Source organism: Macrobrachium rosenbergii, chromosome 13, assembly GCF_040412425.1.
Source record: "Macrobrachium rosenbergii isolate ZJJX-2024 chromosome 13, ASM4041242v1, whole genome shotgun sequence".
Classification (NCBI taxonomy): domain Eukaryota; kingdom Metazoa; phylum Arthropoda; class Malacostraca; order Decapoda; family Palaemonidae; genus Macrobrachium; species Macrobrachium rosenbergii.
The window spans coordinates 6,872,582-6,896,911 of NC_089753.1; the positions used below are offsets into that span (position 1 = coordinate 6,872,582).

General features: G+C 36.6%; 1 protein-coding gene across 7 annotated transcripts; it reads left to right on the forward strand.

Annotated features, from left to right (window-relative positions):
• Positions 1 to 577: 577 nt before the first annotated feature.
• Positions 578 to 23,601, forward strand: Nap1 (Nucleosome assembly protein 1). 7 transcript variants are annotated; one of them, XM_067114146.1, is made up of 9 exons: positions 578 to 699; positions 7,514 to 7,730; positions 13,514 to 13,618; positions 14,131 to 14,303; positions 14,447 to 14,741; positions 14,864 to 15,011; positions 19,827 to 19,994; positions 21,757 to 21,805; positions 22,418 to 23,601. In XM_067114146.1, the coding sequence occupies exons 2-8, from the start codon at positions 7,539 to 7,541 to the stop codon at positions 21,777 to 21,779; spliced, it is 1,104 nt and encodes a 367-aa protein (XP_066970247.1). In that variant the 5' UTR covers positions 578 to 699; positions 7,514 to 7,538; the 3' UTR covers positions 21,780 to 21,805; positions 22,418 to 23,601. The 7 variants fall into 7 exon arrangements, with proteins under 7 accessions (XP_066970247.1, XP_066970244.1, XP_066970246.1 ...); XM_067114142.1 differs by having other exon boundaries at positions 639 to 766; XM_067114143.1 differs by lacking the exon at positions 21,757 to 21,805.
• The last annotated feature ends 729 nt before the right edge of the window (positions 23,602 to 24,330 follow it).

Below are 24,330 nucleotides of genomic sequence, written 5' to 3' on the forward strand. Positions count from 1 at the left end.
TGATATTTACATTAGTGCATCAGCTTTAGTATTTTTTGCGTGTCACGGTTTTAAAGGCAAATGTGTTTGTGCATCGGAAATACGGCGACGATTGCTCTGCGCATTCACCTTTATTCCGAAAAATCATTGTTACCCTAAATTATGGGCCGTGGCAGCTGCTTTAAGTTACCACCTACTTCTTATCCCGTTGGGTCATTTAGCAATACCTTCCACGGATTGGCATCGCAACCGCGGCTATAGAAAACACGAAAAAATTCCAAGAAATTAAATTTAGTTGAGGACATCATTACATTACTCAAATCTTGAGTAATAAGAGTAAACCCTTTCATTCAAGTTTGTAAAATGAGTCATCTTTCTTCTGATCTTTTCTCTCCCGCCAAATGTAACCACTGTTCTCTTATTGGCCGCATCTGTGACGTCATGATTTTCATCTACGGATACAAATGGAGGAATGGATGAGTTATTTTATTTACTAAGCGATTAAAGTTATAAATGGAGCGTATGTATAACAAAAAACGTAAATATAATTTTATTGAGTAAATATCGCCTTAGATACTTTAAAAGACTCCCATTTAGCTAAAAGATAAATTTTCCTTCCACAATAAACTCTCTTAGGGTCACGTGACCCGGTGTTTCGCGCCATCTTTACCCGCATGTTTGTCTGTTCTGTCTGGCTCCGGATCTTACGGCAGAAGGAAGGTGAGTTAGTGTGTCGAGTGTCACCAAGACGTAATTACTCTCTAATTCTCTTCGAGCTCGGCGCGAAGTGAGTGCTTGTGTGAGGTTCATTAATATATTATACTGTTTATACGGTGAACTAAGTTACAAGTTGTTTAAATAAGTGATAAATTGAATCCACGTCCCGATCGCTGGGTTATGACGACGTAGGGGGAAGATTTTCGGCCGCCAGCGCATCGTGTTCATCAATTCTCGTTTATTTATTGAACTAAAACACGTTTATTAGTTAATGTACCCGAGTTGTAATATGGCTGTCAAAGGAAGAATGGCTCTCTGAATGATTTATATTAATTTGTTAGTAATAATGGAATTTCTTTGTCTCGCCTCACGTGGGCGCTTCTGTTCGCCATGCGCACCCCCAATAGGTCACCCCCTCTGTGCCTCTGCCCTCCCTTAAAAGGCCTATTCCCTTTCCGAGTGCATGCCTTGGTCGATGTAGTAGTTGCAGATAGGTCATCAAAGTATTTTTTCAATGTAGGTTGGTCCATGGCGTGAAATATTGAATTTTCCAGCGGTGGGTCTCATGCGCGCGCGCCCTTTTCACTTTAATTTGTTGGAATCAAGGCGTTGGCCGAACGGAACTAACTATCCATTGTATGTTTATCCTTTACTGCAATCGATGCATCAGATATCTGGAAGAACACTTGATTTGATGTTACCTAAGTAGGGTTGGCAATTTGAAATTACCGTAATTTCAGCCGTCGGCTTCGGGCTAGGCATTTCCGTAGCTAATCCATTTAACCTGTTTCAAGTACCTCTGGTGTAGCCGAGGCAGAAGTGGGACCTGGTTTGAGCAAGTTTTACAGTGAAATATTCGAATAACCAAGGTGAAGCGATTAAGCCAAAAATTGCGGGTCCAGTAGCCTAAGTCCCTTAAGCCTGAAGATGCCAGGCTAAGCATGTCCGGTTGTGGGGCCGGGTGGTGGAAGCTTGCGTATTTGTGACCTTACCAAATGGTTTTCATTTGTTCTTGAGGCAGGCTTACTAATGATTGGCTAGGTCTTGCATGAAAGGCAGTACCGTCATACGACGGAGGTGCTGCGGTATAGGAACTGCTGTTGGCTGGCTTGCTTGTAAGACTCCATTTTAATTGTCTCTTCAAGGAACGTGTACATTGAGCAAATTGGGTTAGGCAGTGCAGAAGTGGGTGACTCGTTCTTTCCAGTTAGCCTATTAAGCCGACAAAGAGGATTTGACTAACCCAGACTCCTTCCACATGAGCATTGAAAGCCAGTAGTTTAGGCCGTCTCATATTTTTGATAACCCAGTTGGTCAGGGTTGTTGGAGTTGAAATTAAGAATTTAGTATATGTAACCCTCTATAAAAAAAATCTGGAACGGGGTGACTTGATAGCCTAGGGTAGACCTAGAGATAATATAGAAATGCTCTGGGGCTGCCTTGTAGAGTATCAACCTCTCAGGGATGAACATAGAGTACCCTGAGCAGGACTAAATTTTTTTAAACCTTGCATGTATACACTTTAGTGTTCTGTCTAAAACTCACTCTTAGATTAAACTAGGCTATATCTGTTCAGAGCTCTTTAGGATTACTGTGCAATATCCCATTTGTTTGTTTATTAAATTTAATCAAATCAGTTGCCATTCAAAACTAGGAGGCAAGCATAACCAAGTCTACGGGTTAGCTGTCTTGATTCACTAATTACGTTTCTTTCATTGTCATACAAGTTGAAAGGCGGGAGCAAATGCAGAGTAGGGGGTCAGGGCTGCTGATGGCAAGTTTTATAGTAGGCATATCAGGTGGGAATATAACCAAACCAGACTTGACTTAACCTGACCATTGAGCCATGTTCTAACATGACCAGGTTGCTTCCCCCATACCCCCAATTGCTTCCCCCATACCCCCAAGTAATTTGTGACCCCTACTCTGCATTCTACCCTTGAAGGTGAGGTAGCCAAAGATTTATTCTAAAGGTAGAAAATCAGAAAATTTTGTTCAGCCATTGGAAATTCCCTGCATGTTTCAAGGGCTACTAATTATGCAGTGTTACTTGCCTGTTTCAAGGGCTACTATGCTTATTTGAAGTTGAAATATAGGTTGACAAAATGATGAAGGTTCTCGGTTGGTTACTCTGAAACAGTATAATCTTGAGTCTAGGTGATGTCCAATGTAAGATGTCACAATAGTCTGCTTGTAGAAATTTAAGTGGGTTCTTACTGTAGGATGTATTGCAAAGCAGGATTGTGCATGTGCACACCACATGCATGATGGATCCCAATGATACACAGAAATTTTTGGTGAAACTGGATGAAGCATCCAGTCATTTCAAGATGAAATCACTCCAATTATAATGCTTCTAACACAGTCAAAAGTCTTACCCCCCCCCCAGTCGCTTTACAGCGCTGGCATATCTGTTTCTCTAAGGTAACTCGTGGGTTGTGGATACCCTTGACTTGTTATAATCCTCTGGTATTTTCTTGTTTTTATTTCACTTGTAAATGACAGAATTTAGAGATAACTCTTCTTTTAGAAACATTATTATAAATGAAGAATGTGGGCATAAATAAAATTTAAAGCAGAAATTAAATAACATTTAATTATTAACTATCACCAGGTGACTTCAAATGTAAGTTCATAATTTTGGACTATGTTTTTCCCATCACTTCCAGTAATTATAAGGCTCGTTTATCTTCTCTGATTTCATTTTTCACATCCCTTCCAGTAATCGTCAGGTTCGTTTATCTTTTCTCTCTGATATCTTGGATTTTTAAAAGTAAGGATAGTATTTAATTTCATTATTTTATGCTGTAGTTTTCCTTGGAGATATAACCTTTGTTTCAGGGCTGATGCTTGGTTTTGGGGTGATATCCACTGTTCCTTGTGTTGACTTGTAGGTCTTTTAATGGAGTGGGTTAATCCAAGGCTACTGTCCCAAAACTATATAAGATTTTCTTCCTCACCATTGTCCTAGGGTAAATGCAGATGTTGCAGCATGTGGGGAAAGCGCTGTCACATTGTCTTAATACTTTAATATTCTATTTCTAACAATTTTATCATAAAACTTCCATCAGTTATGAGATGTTTCTTAAAGTCCCTCCCTTTATGAGATGTTTCTTAAAGCCCCTCCCTTTTTTATTTTTTTTTTTTTTTTAAAGAATCAAAAGGGAGTCTTCATTAGCCTTATTTGCATAATGAGGAAAGTACATTTGGCATCGCTCTTTCACCCTCCCAAGACCCTCATTTGACCAAGTACGCTAGGGAGACTAAAGGCTACATGGGGTGTCTGGGACATTGAGGCACCCTGTCCTAGGGTTTTGTAGGGTTGGATCAAGTGGCTGATGCTTGATTAGAATTGAATGCAGCTTCATTGAGCAATTTTTTTTATATATTAACTAAATGTGGCCATGGTTTGCGTGCAGGAATGTTTCCATAGTTTGAGAATAGCCTATCTAAGATGCTGTTTTCAGCAGTATGGGAGTAGCCTTATCTTAAGAAAATTTAAGTGTTAACAGGGCTCATATTCTGTCAGACATGTAAGATCACTATAGCCTAGCTATGTAGAGTTTACTTATAATTGGCAGCATTGACACGTTTCCTATCTTGCCGAAGAAAGTATTTAATCCTAATCCAAGAAGGTACATGTTCAGGATTAAGGTTAATCCTGAAAAAGGACATACTACAGTGTGCTGTATGGCTATTTGTATGTATGTGTTTATGTAGGTGTATATATGTATGTATGTATATTGAGCCATATGAATAAAGTGTACAGTATGGTCCAAGTATAGCCTAAAGTTTCGATCTTTATGCTTTTTTGTTAACGAATTGGAGGTGGTAGACAATCCCCATTTACTGTGACTCGTAACTTGCTGTCATTTTAAGTTATTGATACACGAGGAAATGGCAGTGCAGCAAAAAAAATATAACATCTCTACCAGATTATTTTTCCTGAAAAGTTTGGCATGAAAATATGGCAGCGCGCTAATTGCTGCCACATCTCAACCTTTTGTTGCCAGACTATAGGTTGTGGCCAGGTAGAAAAAGCAGTGCAGTTATATCTATTTAGGAATTTAAATCTTAATGTTAATCCCTTATTTACGGTTTTGCCTGAGAGCTGCCATTTACTGTACAGGTAGTTTTCACAGCATTCCATGGAGTTCGGGTCGTTTCGGCCGTAAGTCATTTAGGCCGCATGCACGTTTACGTGCAAAATGGGCACCGTGTTTAGTACCAGCCCCTTGGGGATATACGTGAAACATAAAATAATGACGGTAAATACCATAAACATAATGTCTTACGTTGTTTTGGATGTTACGGCCGAAACGACCAGGACCGATTCCTTGCAGTCCTATCACAATGGCAGCTTGAGTGTGATAGTTCTCTAAATAGATTGGTTTAAGATTGAGCCAGTAAAGTGCTGCTGACCTAAATGCCCGGTGCAGACCACGTGTGTCAGAAGCAGGTTGAGAAATGCTGAACATTTCTTTTTTTTAAGAAATAGGTTTTCCAGTGAAATGATCTAAAGTCACATGGGGTTTGAATATCAGTTTGGAGCTCATGGCTGTACTTCAGGTAACTCACTTGAGCAGGTTCTTCTAAGCCCATACTTTTATTACAACAGTGGGACGTGTGAACACTGGAATTTATTTGCCCCACCCTAGTGATCTTAGTGTGTTTCGACATTGTTTTAATTGGAAAATAAAAGACTTAAAGCCACAAATCATGAACTGCAATTGGCATACAAGTTCAAATCAAAATTGCATTCTAGGGTCACTGAAAGTGGGTGATGCATTTCCAGATTATCAGTCCTACTTGACAGTTAGTTGAAGAATGTCAAGTTTACTCACTGGCATTTTCAAGGTAACTTGTCAATGGAGGCTTTTATGTGGATTATGAAATTGTAATTAAAGAACAGTAATTGTTCTTCAGGAACTGCTCTCACTAAGTGAGCATGATTAATTATGAATGTTTATATGCAGTAGTGATCTGTTAAGAAACACACTGTAGTAGCATTGTCTTGGTGTAACAGCAGCAAATTTAAAAAATATACAAGTAATTTTTCCCATCCCAAGTGTGAAGTTCATTGGATGTGATGTGCCAAAACTCTAGTCCAGTCTTCACTGTATTGGCATGTTGTTTTGCAAAGTCTGTGTTTAACTTGTAACTCACTCAGAAATTTTTGGGGTAGCCTAAGGTGATGTAACTTAGATTAGCATGTAGTGGCATTACAACTTGGATATATTACAAGGGAGAACCTAGTAAGACCCAGTAGTACTGCCTACACTTACATTTTTCATATTTTACAGCTTATGTTAAATTTTAATTCATTTTGAGATATATCATGTCTAAGAAAGTTGACCAAACCAAAATTATACTTTAGTACAAAAGTGTAATTAGGTGTTTCTGTATGAAATTCATTGTAGCCTTTGGTATGTCGTCTCTGCAAATGTGTTACTCTATTTTGAATAACTTTATAGTAATCCATACGGTTCAAGCCTAGTAGCCTTATTTAACAAACCTTATTGGTTTACAGACCTTTTACTCAATATAGTGTGCTTTCTCAAGTTCAGTGATGACAGGTAACAAAAAAAAATGCTCACAAGTAGGAATGGAAACAAAAGCTTTCTAAAGTTTTTATAGTTTGAATGGCCTCTTAACACTAGGTGTTAATTGCTTTCAAATTAAAATTAATGAAGTATCAGTTGAGTGGCGGTATTTTTAACCTAGGTTTAAGTCAGGATGCCTGCCATAGTGATATTGCACATTTTGTGGGTAAGTGATGAGGGACAGTTTGACATATTGTTGATCAGGCATAAAAAATATCAACTTAAGAAGCAATAATTCTCCCTCACCCATTTGTGTATAATAATGCTCCTGATATAAATGGTTAGCCTTGATGGGGATTATAGATACATGGCTTTCCCTTGGCGTGCACTTTTGAACAGTTTGTATTGAGTGGTACAGTTTTAACCTAACCTTATCACCTTTTTTGAAGGGGCTCTTCACTATAACCTCATAGCCTACATACAGTAGGTGGTTGCTTCCACCTGGGACCCCTCTGTACAGTATTTTCCATATAAGTCACTTACTACAAATTATCATATTGTAAATTGGTCATCAGTCCAGTCATTGGCAGTAAAGAAAAATAACACATTCCTGAAACGTGTAAAATTAGTATGTGAGAAAATAACTCATTCCTGAAACATGTAAAATTAGTATGAGAAATTGCTCATGAAGTTTGGGATAGGCTTTTCTCAATCTCAGCGTCACAAATTCAAGGAAAAAATGACAGGCATGTGACGGATTAATCATATTGATGATTTGATTAATCAGATTGGTAATTTGATTAATCAGCTTGATAATTTACGTGTTTGTCAATGGCTTTGTTCAGTGTTTTACATTTACATAACAGGGCCTCCCATACACCATGTTTTCATGGAATGGGCTACTCTTATCTTATGTGACACTAGGTGTATGCAATCTAGTATCAATTTTTTTTTAATATATATAACCTTTACACATCAGTTTTATGATTGTTAGAGTATTATTAGTCCCATATATTTGATAATCAGATTAGTTTATGAAGTCAGGACATATGATTTTCTATTGCTAGTTATATTGTTACTAGCAGATTGCTTTCTTCTGGTCTTCTCATAATTGTGGTTTGTTATCCTCCAGTAGTTTCGCTGTTGGTGGATGGTGTTAGTTGTAAAGTGGAATTACTAAAAAAAGAAAAAAATTCAGCTTGGAATAAATTAAGTGAAAACTAAATATTAAATGCTTTTGTCCCCCACATATTTAATGCAGGTTTTTATTTTAGATTTCAGTATCAAACATTGTCGACAATGGCAGATCCGGAGAAGGCAGCTGTCCCAACCAATGAGGAGGAGATGTCAGAGGAAGAGATGGAGGAAGATGATGAGGAAGGTGGAGGACGCAAGCAGTTGGTTGACAAACTTATGAAGGATCCTCAGGTACTGGCTGCCCTGCAGACCAAACTTCGTCGATTCCTTGGCACCCCGTCAGGTTACATTAGTGTGAGTGTGGGTTTTAGCTTTGGCAGAAGGTCGAGCACAAGTTCATGATGTAAGAACCAAGTACTTGACACTGCAGTATTAATTGCATGCACTCATTCAAGATGCATATAACAAAAAAAAAAAAAAAGAATGAATTGTATGCCATACTGAGCATAAGTACCATATTTGTTAGTAATTTTTACATCAAGGAAAATGTTTGAGCTGAATTTTACTCTACTGGGTTCTGATGTATGTTGAAGATTTACTTAGTCAATGAAATTTTGTGCATCTTGAATAAGTATAAGTTATTTTGATATATTTACATTGAGTAACGCTTCACTATTTATAAGTAATTTACAGTATAATAATTAGTAGAATCTTGGAACTCTACATGTATTGTAGTCTGTAGTAAAAATTGAATTAGATGAGCAAGTACAGTGTAAGGAAATTTGGATATTTGTGCATTTTTGGGGAACTGTAGTTCAATTTTCATTGCAATCCTACTGATAGCCTTTCTTGTAGTGGGTTAGTGTAATTTTCAGTGCAGTCCTACTGATAGCCTTTCTTGTGGGTAAAGGAAAGCACTTGTGTATTAAGTTTAAAATATGACTGCATAGTAATACGACAGCACCTGAGTCTTTGGTAAATAAATTATTCATGATTGGAAAGCATATTAAGTTTGAATTTGACATTGAGCTACAATTGTAGTAGTTGGAACACATGAACATACAGTAACTTTTGCAAGTTGGAGCACATGAACAAAAGTAACTTTTCTGCACAAGAGTGTATTGGCTTGGTATGGTTTTCATGCACTAAAATCATGCTTGACAACTTGCATGCACAGTACTTGTATGCTTAAGTTGAGCTAGGTGTTTGCTATTGCATTGTCCACACAAGTTGCATCATTGTACTCCAGGTTGTTTTTTTAGTTTTTTTGTTTTAGAATGTCTACCAGGGTTACAGGGCCTGCCGCTGCCTTAAGGCCCCATTAAAAAGTAGGTGAGCGTTGCTACCTTATGATTGAAGGGATTTGCTTCAAATTTTTGCCACTTATTAAACAACTAATACTGAAAATCCCTGCCTAAGGAAGTAAAATTCAACCTAATTTTGTAGGGAGAAAAGTTTTCATAAATACTTTGCAAAAGAATTTTGCTGTTAAAAGATTTTCCTCATGAAAGCTCATTTCATTTATGATTAGACACCTTGTAAAGATAGACACCTTGTAAAGATATCATGAGGAAATAAAATGTAATTTTGTCCTATTTTTACCATTTGTCAAACAAAATAAATAGACTTGTAAATAGTTTCACAAATTTCGTTTGAGAGTTTTAATGAGGAAGATTATTAATATCTGTATATTTGTATATAGCATGTTGATTTACATATCAATGGTATTTTACTGTAAAAATAAATCAAGAAATACAAAACTTAACGTTAAGTCAAGAAATACATAAAAAATTAAGCCAAGAAAAAAATTACATATAAATTTTGTGTGGTGTAGCGCATGTATGTTGCCACTTTCATGAGTCCCGAGAACAGGAAATTTGGGCAAGTTAAACTGATCTCATGTTTTCCTCAATTTTATCACTAGAGAAAACAATTTAGTGAGTAACGCTAATATATTTAAAAGATTTCGAACTAAACCAGATTAGAAATGTTTTTTACAAGAGGCAATTTGCCTAACTGTGCTGTTCAAGCGATGAACAAAATTGTCAGTAAACCCATCTAAAAAAAAAAAAATTATACCAGTAACACTTCAGGATATGTTTATTTACACTTCAGTGTTAATTGACAACTGTACTTTGAAGTGGTCGAATTCATATCTTCATTAAAAACTACCTGAATGAGCCATTGTGAGTAGAAATGACTGCGATGATTGAATGGCTTGATATGGGATGTTACAGTAGTATTTTGGACTACAAATAATTCTGGTTCTTGTAGTAAATAGAAGTCTTGTGAAAACTAGTTTGATATGTTTTGGTGTAATGCTGTGGGCAGAAATTTGTGTTCACATTTGTGTAGAATTTTTAGTTTCATATGTCAGTATGAGGACAGGGTATAACAAAATTGCATAGGGAGTATGCTTTTAGAAAGCTTGGGAAGGAGTAGTGTTGGTACTGGGCACATAACTAGCTGAGTACTGAATGGAATTTGTATGTTGGAAAGTTGAACAGTTATTCGTAAGTCAAACATCTGTATAATTTCGATGTAGCTTGAGTATATGAAACCTGATATGAGAAGAGAGGATCAGAAGTTTGAAAGTCTTCTCTAAAACTTGAAAGTTCTGTGACCATTATTACATGGGCATTTTGGAAGTAGAGAGTATTTGTAAACAAGTCATGTTACTGTACCCCATACTACTTCTAGAGTTGAGACAAGTCAGGTGTAGCTGAGGAATCTTGGGTAAATGCTAGTTTCATCAAAGATCGTAGCTGACCCTTTTGCTGTTTTATTATAAAAGAGTTGCTAAGAGTGCAAAAAGTTATCCTAGGAAGAAGTGCTAAGAGTGCAGATAGGTGTCCGTGGGAGCTTTGTTTATGCAGATGACCTAATGCAGACTGCATGATCTTAGGAGTAAGTGTTGGAATGGTTTAAGGAAGGAGAGAATAAAATGGTTGTAAAATGTAAGAAAAACCAAGCATATGGTGACTGGGAAGGAATCAAATGAAAAGTACATTCTAGATAGCTAATATGGTTGTAATGAGAGAAGTGTGTTGGTTCGCTGCACTTGCAAGAGGTTCTCAGTATCACAAAAAATACATATTGGAGATTTTGAAGTGCAAAATGCATTACAAGAGCAAATGGAGAAAGGAGAAGATTGTAAATCAGCTACAATAGATTGAGAGGCTTCAATAAAAGGTGGAACATTGCTGTGACCTTTGAGACATTATGGACTAAAGCAGGAGTTGAGAGAGTAATAAGGTAACAGCTGCAACATGGAAGAAATGGATTGTAATGCATAGCTGTTGCACTAGTAAATAAAAATCTCTCTAGTGGACAAAGGGGATTGGAGGGAACTTTCATCTTAAATCTTGGAAGGGGAAGTTGAAGTTGATTTGACAATTATTCTTCTTACACTGGCTATGGTAATGCATTTTCCCATCTCCTTTGTTTAGAAGATTAAGGAGCCTTATATCTGTTTCATTAGCATGGTACAGCATTCTCTCCAGTCTTTGGTTTCTCTTTGCCTTAGTATCTGGTTCTCAATACAGTACAGTAGTATGTTACCAAGATGATAACAGTGTAATGTCCTCTGAGACTACAGTTTAAACAGTAGGTCTTCTCTACTCTGCAAGGGGGAGTGAGGTCCAAGTAGAATTTGAAGAAAATTCACTTCATTTAAAATCTTCCATCTATGGCAATAATAATGACTAGAATTTCATTCGCCCCGCATCCTATCCAAAAGCTGATCTATTAGTATGTTACTTGTATTTTTAAGTTATTCAGTATATGATGGTTAATCTGGTGTTATTTTTAATCAAAATGCTTATACATTATTGTGATGTATTAAAAAGAGCAAAAGTAGGGTCAGAATTTGAGATTTTTGTTTAAATGCATTCTAACTGGTTGAATATTTTTGACTGGCTAAAATGCATTCTGATTCTTTTTGACTTGCAATGTCGTAACTGAACCAAAGGGAAAGTACAGATGAACCTCCACTTACAATGGAGTAAGGTCCAAAAGACCCATTGTAAAAATTTAGTCGAAATTTAGTATATCGCAGGGGGCAGCCCTTTGTTGAACTAATAGTTTCAGTAAGTTCATTTATGATATGTATCAGAATAAAGGTAGACATGAACTTTATAATGGAATTATTGGAACAATTATTCCTGGAGGTGGACTTTTTCCCAAAATTGAAAAAAAAAAAAAAAAGGAAATACAGAACTTTAATGACAAGTAAACCATTGGCGTCAATATAAGCTACTGTATACATAATACTTAATATATTATTTACAGTAATTAGTACTGAGAATCTGAAGTATTGATTATTCTGCTGTATTTACAGTAATGAACATTACATCCTTACAGTAAAAACTATTTTGAGAAAGGTTTTTGTAATGTCAGTTGCCATTCTCGCGAAGGATGCAAGGTTTTTTGTAATGTCAATTACCATTCTCCGGAAGGATGCGATAAGCTTAGCCAATCACTGGAAAGAAAAAAATGACATACAAGAATAAAGAAATGCTAATATTCAATACTATAGGTCACTCATTCTATTTTTTGTATATTCATTAATGTAATGGTACAGTAGTTATGTATTGGTATTACTTAAAATATTAACAAAATTTTTGTCCCTGGCAATTTCTCAAGACCAAAACATTTCTTCATTCTTAGGAAGAATATAACTAAAACCAGATTGGCTGGCCAAGTTGCCATGGAGATGCACTCCTTTAAATGTAAAAATTGAGTGAAAGGTACCACTTTGAAAATTTGCCATGATAGTGGCGATTTGACCAATACCTTCATTTCCCAACCGAACATCATAGTCTAGCTTAGACATGATTGTGGCAATTTGATCAGTGCTTTAATTTTCCTACTGAACAGCATAGCCTAACTTAGATCCTGTTTGACCATGCTTTTGTTTTCCTAACTCAAATCATAGCGTAACCTAGCCTAAACACAATCTTGGCAATTCGAATTTTGCTTTCGCTTTCCTAACATCAAAGCGTAGCCTACCTTAAAACACATTTACAATCCATTCCGTGCTCTTAAAGAATTCTGTTCATTGATTGATGCAATCTGAAGTCCCTTGCTATTGACATCATGGGAATGCTGCCTTCATGTTTGAAAATTATTTAAATTTTCTCATCCAAAGTAATGGTTTTCCTCCTTTTGTCACCAATAGCACAAAACTCAGGTGGGCGTTCCGTAACCGTATCTTGATGCTTCTCAAACACAGAAAGATGGCCAAGAAAACAGTTGATACTGATAAAACAGCAACAGTTACAATTGCATGTTTACACTAAAGTGAGCATGTGGCATAATGAGATGAGTGTTCCTACCCTGCGTTAGGTTGGGATTATCAAATTTGGCATCACTTGCTTGGGAAACCATCAAAATTAAAAATTTTTATATACGACAGCATTCTTGCGACTGCCAATGTAAAATAGAAAAATTGTAACCGATCATTGTAATGTAGGGGGGAGGGTTACAGTATGTCTGTATTTTGGATTGTGTAATCAGGAGGAATCAACTGAACGTTTAATTTTTTAAAGAATTGAATTTGTCCAAGATACAACCATTCTTTGTCAGTGCAATTTGGATCTGCTTCGTGGGTCTTGTAAAGAATGTTGTGTCCACTGGCAGTGATTGGGTTAATGGGGGGATGTTCATTTCCGACAGCATGACGATAAGCAAAAATCGCTGATCACAGATAATCGGCTATTTTCGGCACTTATCGGCTCTTGATAACTGGAGATCGACACCTCTGTTAGGTATGTATCGGCCCAGTACCTAAGTATTGGCGCCGATAAGTGGAAATTGATTTTTGCTTGCCGAATTTCGTTGCTAGACAAGCATGTAAAACCGGATCGCCTATAACTGGGGACTGCCTGTATAGGCTGCATCATAGCTTGATTTTTGTAGGCTGCACTTGTACCAGCAAGTAGCAAAGGGCAAGAATCCTGTAATGTACACTGGGTTTAAGTTTTGGCAATTTTTTTTATCAAATTTAAAATATCCATGAGAAAAAAAAGATTCTTGAATTTTCATGCACTGTACTGGTCTGAACAAAGTAACTCACAAAGTACATGTGTGTGTTCCTTGAAAATTAATGTGTGTAACGTCTGGCTTTATATTTTCAGTCTTTACCTGTGGTTGTGAAAAAACGTATTAAGGCTCTGAAGAAAATTCAGCTCCAGTACACTGAATTAGAGGCCGATTTTTACAAGGAAGTTCACGCTTTAGAGGTAAGTATTTTTTATGGTTATATAATTGCTTTGTTATTTGTGAAAATTTTTAACCAGTAGCAGTAGATGTGTAAATTCAGTGTATCTTATGGTCATTGGAGAAACCTTTGTTACTCGAGAAGAAATGGGATTTATTCCCAATTGTAAAAAACCAATGAACAGAATGTATAGCTCTTACATTTTTTGTAACAAAGCAACTTTGTAAGTTGTGCTGCAGTTTTGCAATAGTAAATGCGAGTTTTGATGTTGATAACCTGCACTAAATATTGGTGCACTTTTGTTTCTTGGTGTGAAGCTTTTCATTTTCACTTTTAGAATACTGACAGTTTCATTTATTACTATGCTTTCTGCTCATTGAATATCATTTTAGTCAGGACTGGGTTATTGTATATCCCCTTAGCTTGGACTGAGTTGTTGAATATCCTCTTAGCATTATCTCCTTTGCATAGATATTGGTAATGGGTATTTTTTCTTTATTAATGGAAGAATGATTGTTTTTAATTTATTTCCAGGTCAAGTATGATAAGATGCACCAAGAGTTGTATGAAAAGCGTAAGAAGATTGTAAATTCTGAGTATGAGCCAAATGAGGAAGAGTGTGATTTCCCGTCTGATGACGAAGAGGAAAAGGACCTTAGTAAAGACATGGAAGAAAAGGCAAAGATTGAGGATAAGGAAGAATCAAAGTATGTATATATAGTATTGCTTGTTTTACATAATACTGTATTTGTAATTGATGTCTTGATATATTGATTCAATCTTATTGATGTCATATATTGTAATAAAATACTCTGCAAAAGAATAAATAATGTAACATTTTACCCTACAGGGTTCATGACTTCGATGAAAACACAAAGGGCATTCCAGAGTTTTGGCTGACTATCTTCAAGAATGTAGACTTGTTGGCTGAGATGGTACAGGACTATGATGAACCAATACTTAAACATCTAACTGATATTCAGCTTAAATTCCATGATGATCCAATGGGTTTCACTCTAGAATTCATGTTTAGTGAAAATGAATATTTTACAAACAAAACACTGACTAAATATTACGAAATGAAGTGCGCGCCGGATAAGGACGATCCTTTCAGTTTTGAGGGTCCAGAAATCTTCAAGTGTAAGGTGAGTCTTAGTATAGCAGTGATTTGGTTTCATTCTGTATGTATTGCAGATTCTCAGATACATTTATGAATGGTCCTTACAGTAAAGTACTATAAGTTCCATTCACGTTTGATGTTTTCCAGGGTTGTACTATAGACTGGAAGAAGGGAAAGAATGTTACAGTTAAAACCATTAAGAAGAAGCAGAAGCACAAGTCTAGAGGAGCTGTTAGAACTATAACCAAGACTGTTCAGAATGATTCCTTCTTCAATTTCTTCAACCCACCCCCAGGTTTGTATAGTTGCCAGTTTGTAGCGTTACTATACTTTACTTTTTATATTATTATTATTGTTATTCTTATTATTCTTATTATTCAGAAGATGAAACCTAGTTCCTCCTTGGACAGTTGGTATCATTCTCGGCTAGCACTCTGCTGGGCCCGCGTTCGATTCTCCGACTGGCCAATGAAGAATTAGAGAAATTTATTGCTGGTGATAGAAATTCATTTATGTGGTTTGGATTCCACAATAAGCTGTAGGTCCCGTTGCTAGGTAACCAAAGAACCACGTAAAATAAATCTAATCCTTCGGGCCAGCCCTAGGAGAACTGTTAATCAGCTCAGTGGTCTGGTTAAACTAAGGTATACTGAACTTATTCATAGAACAAGCCCATAGGGGCCATTGACTTGAAATTCATGCTTCCAAAGAGTATGGTGTTCTTGAAGTAAGAGGAGGTATGTGGAAGTACAGAAAGAAGAGATCCTTTTTATAAAAAAAAAAAAAAAAAAAAAATTAATAAATCAACAAATAGATAATGTATTAACCCTCTGAACCCGTGAGGCTATATACTGGCTTTTACTGCTTACTTCATGTGGCGATATATAGTCACTTTCAAATTATGTGCTGAAATAAGCCCAACCCACATCAGATGGTTAACTTTATTATTGGCTGACCATCGCCCTCCTTTTTCCAAGAAAGCCAATCAGATGAAAGCCCGTCTTTTAGCCATATTACTCAGAAATCTTGTTTGTTTGCATTTTCAAGTTCATGCATGGCTGTGTTCTCGAGTGATTATCACAATGTGTCTTTAAATTTTGTGATAATATATTAGAAATGCATAAGATACACTTATTTTTTTTAGTTATCAGTAATGACATACAGAATAAAGATTGTGTTATATAAGAGTGACAAGCTCGGACATTGTCATAAATAAGGTTTTGTAATGTGTTGCTCATGTTTGTTGTCTTCAGTTGATGTCTGTTGTCTGCTGATGCCTGACAGCGAACCATTAATCCTACAGGGAACATCAATTCTGATATTTTCACTTTAAAATACAGTTCATAAGCATTAAATTGATACATAATAGCCTATATTTTTGGAGATAATTAACATGTAAGACAGGGAAAAAAGACCCACTTTTCCAAAATAACATGCAAATTTATGTACGCATGGGCCTGCTTGTCATAATTATTAGTCCGGGTTAAAATGGTTAAAATGCAAGGAGAATAGCATTGGGTAGTAGTGCATTTCACCTACATTTGAACTTCTGAAGTTCCAATTGCATAACATCCTGTGGGAGGCTGTTCCACAGATCAACGGTGTGAGGAATGAAGGTCCTCTGGAACTGAGAAGTTCGATGGCAAGGTACATTTACTGCATGTTAGTGCTGCTGCTCACTGATTCTAGTTGCTCTCAGCAGGAAAAGGGGATCAGGGATCAATTTTGATTGAAAGATTGCTGTTGAAACAACTTAAGAAAAAGTGACAGACGAGAAGAAAAAGTGACAGACGAGACCAGCCGTCGATGGTCCAAGTCATAACTAATACTACAGGCAGTAGGTTAATGACGATCCAGTTTTACGACGCGTGTCCAGCGAAGAAACTGCAATTTTCAGCGCTGAAAATTGCTGATATCCACCTATCGGCGCAGATAATTGGGTATTGGCGCCAATAAATACCTAACAGGTGCTGGTAACCAAAAATCGGTGCTTTCCGGCGCCAATAAGCCCCGAAATTTGCTGAAAAGGCTCGAAAATTGGTGCTTTTCGGTTAGCTGCGATTTTCGGTTATCATCACACCCTCAGAACTGAACCCCACCGATAACCAAGGACTGCCTGTATTAGGAAACAAACCCACCACCACGAACCACTCTTGAGAGATTTATATAAACCTCTGGCAGAAGCAGACATCCACATTGGAGATCAGTATTCTAGTAAAGGGAGTACAAATGGCCCAAAACAGGTTGCATGGAATTTAGCACTTGTAAATATATGAGGCCCTATGAACAGTACACAACTTTCGTGCGGCATCTGCTGAAACCTTCATTAGATGTTTCTCAAAAATTACACCTAGAATAGTTATAGCTTTAGATTCATTCAGCAAAGTTTCATCCACCCAAAGGCAAGGTTGGGGTGGCAAATCTGAATGAGATCTAAACAGTTTGTGTTTTCGATTTACTAAGAGTTCAGCCTCACCCCACCAACTACACCATTCCCTGGTCCAGTACATGTCCCCGATTGAGGCTGAAGGCAGCTTCATTTCTAAAAAAAAAAAAGTGGAGACCTTACTACATCCACGTTGCATACTGAACAGTCTAGTGTTCCAGGCCAACAACCGAATCACTTGTATACACTAAAAATAACAGTGGACCAAGATTACTGCTCTGTGGAACTCCAGACACAGTAGGTCTTTGTTCCCTTGACTCGAGACACAGTAGGTCTTTGTTCCCTTGAAGATCCCATCCACAGCAACTTGCTGCTGCCTACTGGTAAGGAAATCTTGAAGTAATCTTAAAACACATCGACGTTGACACCAAAATCTATAGACTCTACTAAACTTGGGAGACAACATGCTAGAAACATTTTTAAAAAACAAAGGGTAGAAACCGTCACATTTATTTCCACCCCAGCTATCAAGATTATCCGGAAATTTCTAACATCCCTGGAGCAAAATGCAAATTTTGTAAGAAGAGGTCCAGGATGACAAGTAGTAGGGAGAGGAACATCCTCAGCTGATTGCTTAGTTGTAAAAAGCTTGATGAAACAGTTCAGCCTTTTCCTTAGGGCCAGCAACCAATCTACCATCATCTGTTAGCAGTGGTGGAATGGAAGATGATAATGACCAAAGGATAGATGATGCCAATTTTGTCCACCACTCAAGACGCGAGTAATAATTCATACAAGTTTCGTCTATAGGGAATTTTGATTTCTCAAGGAATTATGTTAATTTCTCTCAGCTGTGTGGTAAGTTATTTGCAGCACAGCGAGACTTGACAAAATGGTGTAATTTTCATTTGAACGATTTTGTCTATGTGTTGAATTTGGTCCGTTTTGCCTTGTAGGATCGTCTACATTATCATCAAACCATGTCAGGTCATTTGTTGTAAATTTGATTACCTTTCTAGGGCATATCGTAATAAAATAGCCATCAGCATTGCATTTAACTTCTTGGGGTCAGGATCTAACAGTAGCATCTGAAATATTAAGTTCCTGACAAGCCTCAAAAATGTGATCCCAATTGGCTCTGGATTTCAGTCAAATAGTGGAATTACAAATACACTGGTTGACAGATATGTCCATCTCTTTGGTGCAGTGATCAGAAGTGCCTATGTCCATCTCTGTGGTGCAATGATCAGAAGTGCCTATATATTCATAGACCTTGGACTTGACAATAGCTGGAACATCTGTGAATATGAGGTCTAATCTATTACCAGAAATGTGCGTTGGTTCCTCATTTAGGTGGACAAAATCGGAGGATACACAATTCGAGCAGACCACCTGTGTTTTTCTGTGGAATTTGGAATTTAGCCATTCACTGTGCCTTGCATTACTGTACAGTCTCCACAAATAACGAATGGAGCTTTTGAATCCTGTGACTGAGCCATACTAGTCCTCTCCAAAAGACAGTCATATGTAGAACCGTCAATATTTGGAGTACAGTAAACAGTCAAGTACAGAAAAATTGTAGAACTTACTGAAAATTTCTAAAACAAAAGAACTTCATGGCAACTACACTCCAAATTTTTGACAGTAAATAGTTCGTCCAGACTTACAATATATAGCCATAACTTGCAAGTGTGGGCTGTTACGACGACAAATAAAGTCGGCCATCAAACTCCATGATTAAAAACTCGACCTTTAACCTTTTGCTACTTACTAGAGTCTCTTGATAAAAACATCAAATCGTAGTTCTGGGCACAACTCTGAAGATCAAGAAAATTTGACCTGAAGCCCTGAATATTTGAGTAAAGTACTTTGTAATTTTTCTTGCTGTAATGAGTAGCGGGGCCAGGGTTCTCATGTCTTGCGGAAGAATTAAAATTAACATAAAATCAGTCAAAACACACAACAGTAACATTGTAAAAATCAACAGAACAATAAACCTTAATAACATCAACATTATTTTAAATTCTGCTGAGAGTAAATGAACTTAGCTGTACTTCATTGAAAAAAGTGCCAAAAGCAATTGGGCAATAAGGTGGGCCCGTCACACCCTGTAAGGTAAAAGAAATCTGCCAGGTTTGCCACAAGAACTGTGGGAAGACAGTTAGGATGGGTTTAAAAATGAAATGCTCAGGAGGAAAAGAGGTAAAGCATCACACCAATTTTTCCAACACCTGTAACTTCACTACTGATGGAGTAATACATGTTGGAAGTAGATCCACATAAAAATATTCCTTTAACATGAAAAGAACCCCTATATATTAAGAGTAACCGGGAACTGTTATCATATAACCATTAATTTGATTATAAAATACTGCAGGAAATTCTGGCCTTTAGTAAACAAGGCTGGTAAGTCGAGCAGTTTAACCTTTCAGTAACCTCAAATTGTCTGTGTTAAAAAGGCCATTGCTTAAGTTTCAATAATAAAATTGTCTAATATTAGCCTTAGTGCCAGTTATCACTTAGTCGAACAGTAAAAAACAGCATGACAGTTATAGCATAGCAATCTACTATTCATCCATTGCCAACTAATTAAACAATTGTTGGCTTGCTCATACTGTTAATAACCAGATCCTTCAGTGGTCTATAGGTGTGACTGGTATTGTTGGCTGGATTTACAATGGAATGGTCAGCACATTAATATTTTTGAAATTGGTTTATCTTTAGTCCCCGAAGATCCAAGCGAAGAGATGGATGAAGACACGCAGGCCCTCCTGACAGCAGACTTTGAAATTGGCCATTACATCCGTGAGCGTATTGTTCCCAGAGCAGTGCTTTTCTATACTGGTGAAGCCTTGGATGATGAGGATTTTGAAGAAGAGGAAGGCGAAGAAGGTGAGATTTAGTGAAGCTTGAGAACATTTATTAGTTAAGTTTGACCTATTTTGACCATTTCAACCTAGGTTTGTCAGAGATCTAAATTATGAGTATTGTGCCTGTAATGTTTAAAGAGGCAGAATTTGTGCAAAATAACCACAGTTAACAGGAATATCACTGTTTTTGAAATTCGCTTGTTCATTTTGTCTGGATGTTGAACCCATTTTGGACTTGAGGTGGCCACCTTTCTAGTAGACTATATAGTCATGGACTTGCTTAAATTTTTTGTAAATTTTTCTTTGACCTTTATAAAAGAATTGAAAAGGAAAATCAAAGTAGGGAGAATGAGCTAATTTTGAAAACTTGTCATGGGTGTTGTTTGTATAACCCTAATTCTAGTTTTGAAGGACTGATGAGGTTGGAGCAATTCAGCCTAAACTTTTTATGCACGAGTTAATCAGTATGTTGATTAAAACATGTTCTTATCAAATACTCAAAGCAGTAATTTTATAAATGGGTACAGTGTTTATTCAAAGTTCCAAGTTACGGTGTTTGATGACTTGGAAAAAAGTACATCAGGTACAGAGCAGATATGTCATTCCATGGTTGTAAATCCATCGCCCATGGATCATCTCTATACAGTGTAAAGAAAATAGTTTTACCCATTAGACAGTTTTGAGAAATGTTTAGTACGATACTAAGAAGTGTCTGTAAATAGTGCTTTAAATAGTTCTAACACCCTAAAATACAAAATGCTTGTGTGATAGTTTAATCACTTGTAGGGTTTTAAGCACACTTAATTTAAAATTTTTGGAAGATTGTGGGTTAGATGGTGTTCATAAGGGAGAGAACTGCTGTTAGGAAATACCACTGTAGTCTAGTGTTCAGTAGTTAATAGCAAAGGTCCCTGTTCATGATTCATAGAACTGTTTCAGTGTATTATGGCTGATGATTGTATACGTTTATGTAGGGTCTAAAGAGCGTTACTGAGATTTCCACACTGCATAATAGCTATGGGTGTTGCTAATTCAAGTTTTACATTCTAATTTTTTTGATTGTGCAGAAAATTTTTTGTCTTAGTGAAGTATCACTTTCTTTTGCACAAAAAAGGCTGTTTGGTTAAAGTTATGGGAACTTCAGTCTTCAAGATCCACTTCTTTAGCCCCGTAATATTTATTATAGATAACTTGAATTTGTGACGTCACTCCTCTGTGCCTGATCTGGGTTACAGAAATGTTATTACATTGTGGCATTTTACAGTACTGGTTTTTTGATACAGTATATTCAGTTGTATCATTAATGACAAAAATATCTGAGTATTTTCATTGCTTGCTTCTGCCTTTGTAATATATATATGGAATTTCAAGTGACTAAGCAGTTTGTTCAGGTCTTAATTTTTTATATATTTTTCAGAAAATTATCATAGGTGATTTGATGGTCAATTAACTGTTTAGTACTAAAATAATATGATAGGTACATATTACCAGGAATCATGGGACTTGGACATTTCAGGCCATTAGATAGTAGTTTTGCTTTAACCCTTCATTCATAATTTAGTGATTTGCATGATCATTCTAAAGTAGCTGAAAGGTAGCCAAAGAATGGCTTTTAAAACCATTAACACTTCTAAGCAAGGGGGTGCATATTTAATGTAAGTAGTACTGTAAGGGAAATAAACCTCTTGACATCATTTGAAGGTTTGTTGTTCCTTGGTAGTTCGTAAGGCAAAAAAGCAATGGTGTTTACGTTTAAACTTGAAAGGATTATTGTATATTCACAGGGTCAATAATCAGTTCAGTGTAGCTCCATAGCATCACCCAGAACTTCAGGTATACTAACAGAGATTAACTGTAATCAGAGTTGAACGAGTTTTATAGAACCTAACCAGTGTTTTAGTGTCGGTTATTTGCATGTCTGCAGATAAAAGAGTATGAGCTTGAATTTGGAATTGAGATTAGAAATAGAGCTTTGCTATAACGTGTAGTGTGGAAAGTGCATGGGTAACTAAATTTTGAATTTCCTGGCCCTGTTGAATTACAGTTACATAGTAGTAGGAAACAAAATTGTACAAGATCCCTATTGATAACCAAAAAGTTTTGCTACTAAGATTTTTGAACTTAAAACCCTCCCCCACCCCTCCAAATAAGAAATGAACCCTTTTCCTATAGCATTGAAAATAAAACTATCTTGGGCTTTATAGCTGCTTAACTGCACATGCATTTTATGATTTTTGGAGTATTTTATTGCTGAAGCAAGTAGGAATATAGTGGCAAAAAAAAAAAAAATTTAAACCCAATGATAGCACTGCTTAGCTTGGAAGGATTTTTATGAAGTTTTGAACAACAAACCTTTATATGATATATCCATGTAATATTGTTTTTTAAGTAAAGTCTGGCAACTGTGTTAGAGTTGAAGTCATTTTAATGATATGCTTTTTGCAGGTGATGAGGGGGAAGATGAAGAGGAGGAAGATGACCCCGATTATGATCCAACGAAGGACAAGTCCAACAAGGACCAACAACCGGCTGAGTGTAAACAGCAGTGACCTTCTAGTGAGGTTTAGGTCCCCGTAATCCCCAATAATTTCACAATTTTAAGTTGGCAGCAGTTATTGAGACATTGCTGGTCAAAGCATTTTACACACTTGGACAAGTATTTATTTTTTTACACTTGAGCTTAGATCTGAAAACTAATTCTCTGTTGTATTCCTTATTGTGTTTATTCACTTTACGTGCTTGCCGAAATGTGTTATTGGTATTAGTTGGTAAATTCTGTAGGTTAAGTTAATGGTTTTCAGTGTCCAGGTAAATGCATTTGACCCTTCATTTTTTGTTTTACCCAGTCTAGCTAGCAACAAACATCATGATGTGGGCAACTATTTTCTGGTCTTGACGTTGATTTACAGTAATTCCAAAGACTATCGTAAGAGTAAAAGTAGCAGATAGTTACCTGAAATCTTTTTAACAGTCCACCACTCTGTGTGTTCTTAACTGGTTTTTGTTGTGCTTGGGTTGACCTGCCAAATCTTTCCAAGAAGGGACAGCTGTAAAATGTGTTCAAGACTTCAAGGTGTCCTAGGAGAAGCCAAAGAAGACAGTAAGAAGTTGCGAGTTTAGTCAAAAGTAAAATTCGCCAATTGTCTTTAACTGTTGTTCTTTCAGGCTTAGGCCTACAGCCAATGGAACTTTGAAGTTTCATGACCACTTTGAAAAGGGTACTCAACTTCTCATTGTGATAAAAGTGCACTATCTTTACAACACTTGCAATTATTTAAGTTAGGATGTAATGAAATGTTTTTTTGTACCAGTGTCACTGCATTACTCGGAGCTTAGCATAACTCATACTGATCTTTTGAATTTTGCCTGTGTGACAAGTCATGGAGCAATGCAACTCATCAGTATGATGTTATATCTGATATTAATGCTGTTTGAGAGGGAGGGGCTAATGTGGAAGCTGTTGCATTTTATTGTAGAGGTTTATTAAGGATCTCTATTTCTAAGAGCCATTTATGGATGTCTTATACAGAAAAATTTTTAACTTGTTTTAAACGGCAAGCTTTGGTAATTGTAATAGCTTTTGTTACCACAGCTGCTCATATATATATATATATTTACTCTTTTTTCAAGTCTGTTTTGTTTACCCTTTTTTCAAAGTATTGAAATGTAAAATGTTGAAGTGGCGGGGTGTGGATGCCACGTCTCGAATGCTGTATTCCCCAAGTGTAGTTTTGGGTTCTTACGGTGACTTGGGGAAAAAAAAAAAAAAAATTGGAGTGAACAATGAGTATTTTTAGAACTGTAATAGGTTACAAGCATAACAGAGGTATATGAAGTGTCTGGAAGGCTTGAGCTGCAAGGTACTTAATGTAAAGAAGTTTCTGTCCCTGCTTATACCTGTGAGGAACAGAAAAGCAGGGAATTTTTGTGTTCAAACCATGAAGATGACACCTTTCCTTGGTATCCCTCCTTATTCTGGTTTACAGCATTGAATTTGGGATATTTTATATGAACCTCAAAGGACAAGTACAGTTCGTCTTGATTTAGTCTTAAAATGATTTTATCCGTAAAAGAATATGTCAATGTTATTTGGTTATTGAAATTTTTGTAGTTTCATATAAAAACACGCAGAGTGAAACGTGACTGAAGCTGTAAGCACCTAACATTAAGTAAAATATTCTCAATTTTTGGTTCTGAGGAAAACTAATACTGTAAGTGCAACATGAAGGTAGAAAAACTGAAACATTCTTTACTGAAAAATTGTTTTAAAACATCTGAAAGCAGCTGCTTAATTAAACTAATACTGTAAGTACAACATGAAGGTAGAAAAGCTGACGCATTCTTTACTGAAAAATTGT